Source organism: Crinia signifera, chromosome 6 (assembly GCF_055691185.1).
Source record: "Crinia signifera chromosome 6, ASM5569118v1, whole genome shotgun sequence".
In the NCBI taxonomy this organism is placed as follows: Eukaryota; Metazoa; Chordata; class Amphibia; order Anura; family Myobatrachidae; genus Crinia; species Crinia signifera.
In genome coordinates, this window is record NC_139222.1 from 235,496,374 (window position 1) to 235,502,373 (window position 6,000).

A 6,000-nucleotide genomic window follows, 5' to 3' on the forward strand; every position below is an offset into this window, starting at 1 on the left:
TATGAAATTGACCTAGCTGGCTGAAAACAGGAAGAAGAAAACAAACACGTTTCCTTAAATGTGGATACAGTACAATAAACTTGCCTTTCGTTTAGTACACTACAAAGCATAAGAGAACACAATAATGTGGGAGATTATGCACATGGCTTAGATTTATATCCCACATTCTACATACTTTCCAAGATAAAGTGTTTTTGAAAAGAGAACATTATTGTATTCCCAGGCTGGTGAGTGAGCATACCAACCCAAGCTCAAAATTCTAAGAGGCGTTGGCTCAACGGGAGAAAAGGAGTCACAGAGCTGCATTATACAGTACCTTTCCAGATTTCACCATAAAACAATGAAACGAAAGCTCCAACTCAATGAGGGAATATCTAGAAATCTCTGAACAAGGTCGTTTGGGAAGGATATAATAAACAATAGCTTGGCAAGTCATTACTACAGAATTAATGATCACTACGAGGTCTATTGTTGATTGGAGCAAAGTTCAGTGATGTGTTGATAGCGACAGAAGCTCTGAAAGAATGAACTATGAATCAAATACAGCAGGGCAGAGCTTGAAGGCCCTATACATTAGTCCAACTTGTCCTAATTCTCCTGTGAGCCGCTCGGCAGCTCTCATTGGCACTAGATGTTCCATTTTTTTACATTTGATAAATCGCACGCGATTTATCATATGTGACTGGGGAGCTGCAGTGGGTGGTGAGGAGCAGTGGGCCAGGCGGAGGGTGCTGATCTGCAGTGGGTGGTAAGGAGCAGCAGGGCGGGTGGTAATCAGCAGGATGGACAGGCTGTGTATTAGAATAAAAAAAAAGTCAAATGATTGGTCGGCTTTTGAGCCAATCAGTGGCCTCCCTTCTGGGGCCAGGTAGTCTTTTTTTAATTAAATTCTAATAACCGCCGCTGCCCAGCGTGTCTGTGCCCCTGACTGCCGCCCGCCCCACTGCTTCTCACCGGCCGCTGCCACTCAGCACCCACCGCCCAGAGGTAGGACACGCAGGAAGGTGTGTACCAGCAGTGCAGTACTGCTGGCACACACCTTGGAATCTGACCAGATACATCGCGGGTGCTAAAAAGCACCCGCGATGTGCTGCTGATGGGTCCGGACATGCAGCAGGTTCAATCTGTAGGGTCCGACCCGATGCGCACAGGGCCGTACATCGGGTCAGATGAGGTATCAATCACCGGGCAGATTTCTCGACTCGATTTGTCGGTATCAGGCAAAATCAGATAAGGGGGCCTTTAGATAGACATACAGTACATGAATAAAACTTAGCTTTATGAACAGGCAGGAAAATCATTGTGTTAAATAAATGACATACACTGAGAAAACATACATAACACACCCACAAACAGAATGAAAGCTGTTCAAATCAATTTAAAGTCCATCATAAGTTTATCTACACAACAAAAAGCAAACCAATTCCCCAAATACACTATAAATGGGCCAAAACATGAGCTAATGTTTAGCCGATAGCAATGAAGAGATCTCAGTTGCATAGATATACTAGGCATCTCCGTTCTGGTGGTACCTACCATATATGATAATAGCACCCAATTTGGGTCAGTTATATATTTCTAAATGGAGAGCTAATTTACCTGGAGGCACGCCAAAATCCTCTATCATGACACTACAAGGATCAGCATAGCTTCCCACCACTGATCCCACTGCATAATGACACTTTACATACAGGTTCAAATGCTGCACATATCACATTGATCAATGCATTTTGTTGCTCCCAGTTGTTTTAGTTATATGAATGATACAAACATTCTGAGCAAAAAGATGCTCGGATGCCAAGTCCCATGGGAACAGGTGCGCCAGGATGGACTGTTCGCCACAACTAGACCCATAGGTGCCAATACTTCAAAACCAATTTCTATGCTGTGGCTCTACCTGCCAGTACAGAGCTGTGTATTCTCATATGTCAATCAACGCACAGTCCAAAGCTTGTATTGCCTAAAGGGCAGGAGAGGCACACATCCAAAGTAAGAAGCATCCATAAAATAAGTGTTCATACAGTATATACCTTATGCTCTTCCAGATCTAATTGCTGGCCAAACTGATCATGTAATTATGCATCACATGGTGCAGATAGGATAACAGATTCAGCAATCTGATCTGGTCAAGTAAGCAATGCATCATACAAATAACAGTTGCAGAAGTGCCCAACCAGTGGAACTGGACCCCAACTGGTGTCAAATCTATTACTCCAGTTTCATCTGTTAGAAAAAGGTTGCATATCATTGATCTAGACCAGTGGTTCCAAATCTCGGTCCTAAAGGACCCACAACAGTTCACATTTTTCAGGTCTCCACACAGAATCACAGGTGAAATAATTAGCTCTACCTCTGGATCTTTTCAAATGTGTCAGTGAATAATGAGTGCACCTATGCCCCTGCCAGGTGACCTGGAAAACATGCCCTGTTGGGGGAACTTGAGGATGAAAACCACTGCTCTAGGCTATGTCAGATACTTTTAAAGCCCAAATCAGGACCATCGTTCCTTTGTTGGTTACAAGATTACCATTTCATGGGTAAAATCATAATGGGCAAAACTATTTCTTCAGAGCATTGTGGTGAAAAGAATCAACCCCTTAAGTGGATTCTATTAGAACACAATAACCACACCTAAAATCGTTTCCACACACTTCTTTAATGAGGTCTTCCAAGTCTCATCCTATAGCAACACTGCTCCTTGCATACTGTTCATATGTCCTGTGTCACCAATGTCTGCCCCCCACCTTAGGCTCATACACACTGGGCGACTTTGAGCTGAGAGCAGCACAGTTTACTCATTTCATCTGCTTTCAGCTTGAAAGCTGCCCAGTACGTCTGGTGCAGCAGTGAGCGTTGATGCGCGCTCCAGCATGATCGCTGGCCAGGGCGCTCACAGCGACAGAGTGGACGGCTTTCCATAGCGCCCTCCGGGAAACCCCCAAAACGGACGAAAAGGGCTCCGTGTGTATGCACTGAGCGTTGTGCAGGCCAGCAATTTTCCCCATCATCGATCAGCATACACACTGTGCAAAATCACCCAGTGTGTATGGACCTGTAGACAGTAAGGCTGGGTACAGACCTGGCATGGCTGCGTTCATGCCCACCAAGCGACCAAGCGAGGTTTAGTGTACACACTTACAGATCATTGGTGAAATCGGGAAAATTCTTCATTTTAAAAATCCCTGATTGGACAATTCTAAGCCTTTTTTGGTCTGTATTAGAGAAACAAGATTATTAAACAGTTTTAATATTTCTGATTGCCTGACTGCTGGGAAATTGGTACAACAAGTTGCCAATGTATGAGGGGCCATAATCCTATTTGCAGTAAATATGGACATGATCTAGTATGACAAGTAGCTGTGATGCAGAAATGGGCAACATGCAGCTAGCCAGATGTTGTGGAACTACTTGTCCCAGCATGCCACACCTTAGCAGGTGCATTTGTGTGCTTACATAAAGCGCAGATATGTCATGCTGAAGCTTGAAGAACAGCTGGTCACATGCAACCATGAACATACAGATAGCTCAGACGAGACATACTGGGACCTGTAGTTCCACAACATCTGCTCAAATGCACCTGTGCCCCACCAGCGAGCTCATGCATAGCACAATAGGACCTGTAGTTCCCCACTTGCATCTGTACCCTGACAGCAAGCTTGGGTATGGCAAGCTGGGCCTTGTAGTTCCACAACAGCTAACACCCACATCCTCACACAGATAGTTTAGGCATATAATACTGTGACCTGTAGTTCCCCACTAGCTGGCCATCTGCACCCTGACAGCAAGCTTCGGTACGGCTAGCTGGGACCTGTAGTTTCCCTGGCCACTTACATCTGTACCCTGACAGCTAGATTGGGTATGGTAAGCTGGGACTTGTAGGTCCCCCAATAGATAGCCACTTACATCTGTAGTATCTGAAAGCAAGCTTCGGTACGGCAAGCTGGGACCTGTAGTTTCCCAGGCCTCTTACATCTGTACCCTGACAGCTAGATTGGGTATGGTAAGCTGGGACTTGTAGGTCCCCCAATAGATAGCCACTTACATCTGTAGTATCTGAAAGCAAGCTTCGGTACGGCAAGCTGGGACCTGTAGTTTCCCAGGCCTCTTACATCTGTACCCTGACAGCTAGCTTGGGTATGGCGAGCTGGGACTTGTAGTTCCATAACAGCCAACACCCACCCTCATACAGATAGCTCAGGCATATCATACTGGCACCTGTAGTTCACCAATAGATCCCCTGTGCGAATGCCTTTACAGCGATCTGCAGCAGGATGCTGGGAGTTGTAGTCCCACAACACCTGGGAAGACCACAGTGGAAGGGACTACTTACAATGGTGACGCTGGCTTTGCGCAGGTCCCGGTTCTCCTCCTGCAGCGCCTTGCACTTCAGCTTGTAGGTCTCCAGCTCGATCTTCAGCACCTTGTTCTCCTGCTGCAGCGAGGCCAGGCGGTTCGTCAGCTCCTCCAGGCGGAACGGCGAAATGACGATGCCCGACTTCCCGGAAGAAGAGGTGGCCGAGGATGAGGTCTGCATGGCGGCCGAGCTGCTGCCGGCTCCGTCCGTGTCGCTCTCGCTGGCGCTGTCCGCCATAGCCGCGGCTGGCTGTGAGGGTAGAGCGGGACGCGGCGGCGGCGGCGGATGAGTCACGGCGGCCGGACACACTGTGGGAGCGCACGCTGCACTGCGCACACTCCGCCAAGCACGAGTCAGCCGGGCCGCCCCTCACACTCCGACCGCGCCGCTTCCCCACAGCGACACCTTCAGGGTGAGGCGGGACATGGCGGCTCTGGGCTGCTGTTCAGTCTCCTTGCACGTGTATACTTAACTTTCTCATCATTAACTAAATCAACAGTATAGATATTAATAAGAATATAATATATGCCCTACGTACTAGAGCTTTGGCAAGCGATAAAATGGAGTGAGGTAAAGTACGACCCAACCAGCTGCCATGTTCCAAGCTCTGATAGGAAGATGACAGGAGCTGGTTGTCACAGGCTGTGTTTGATGCATACTTTCCACAGGGAGAATATACTGTAGTTGGTAGTAGAATTTTCGCATGGCCCCCATTTGAAGTGGTGTGCCATGCTCCACCCAAAGGCTGTCGGTCATAGGGTCGACGCTATAAGGGTCGACGCTATAAAGGTCGACACATAAAAATAGGTTGACGTGGCTAAGGTCAACAGGGTCGGAAGGTCAACAATGGGAAGGTTAACAAAAGATCTACATGAGTTTTTCAAGTTTTTTTGTCCCTAATTTAGACGTAAGTTGACATGGACACCGTCTCAGTGTACATGCGCTCGGCAAACCATTATATTCTCCCTCCACTCCCTAGTAGATGGCAGGCAGGACCGGACTGGCCCTTCTGGGAAATGCCAGAAGGGCCGATGGCCTTGTGGGCCGATTTTGTGGGTTGAGCGGACTGAGGGCACTCACTGTGCATGCGCGCATATAGAAGTGGCGGGGGTGTGGCCTGCAGGGAAGTCCTTACAGGCGGGTTTGTGGGTAGCGTGGCGAATCTGCTCCTCCAACTCCGTCTCTGTCTGCCTGTGGTGAGCAACGCTGCCTTCGTCATCCTCCCCACCACATTGGCGGGTGAGTGCTCTTGGGGAGTGGGGGGCCGTAATTACTACTGTGGGGAGTGAGCTCGGTGCTGTATTTACTACTGGAGGGAGTGGGGCCTGGGCGCTGTATTTACTATTGGGGGAGTGGGGGCTGGCTGTATTTATTACTGAGGGGATTGGGGGCTGTGTTTTCTACTGGGGGGTTGCTATATTTACTACTGGGGGGTGGGTGCTATATTTACTACTGGAGGGAGTGGGGGCTGGCTGTATTTATTACTGAGGGGAGGGGCACAGAAATTTTAATTAGAGGACAGGGGGCTGTTAATATTAATAATACTGGAGGGGCTGTTATGTGGGCAATGTTTAAGGTGCACTACTTGGGGGAATTATGTGTAAGGGACATTACTGGGGGCATAACATGGGCATTACTTGTGTGTC

General features: G+C 48.1%; 1 protein-coding gene across 2 annotated transcripts in view; it reads right to left on the reverse strand.

Annotated features, from left to right (window-relative positions):
• The window catches only part of CCDC6 (coiled-coil domain containing 6), a 58,424-nt gene extending 53,722 nt beyond the window's left edge, over nt 1-4,702 (reverse strand). Inside the window, exon 1 of one of the 2 annotated variants that reach the window (XM_083149126.1) lies at nt 4,331-4,702. In XM_083149126.1, coding sequence (XP_083005252.1) covers nt 4,331-4,591 — 261 coding nt within the window. In that variant the 5' untranslated portion in view covers nt 4,592-4,702. The remainder of the gene's footprint in view (nt 1-4,330) is intronic. The other variant, XM_083149127.1, reaches the window with a different exon arrangement.
• Between the last annotated feature and the right edge of the window lie 1,298 nt (nt 4,703-6,000).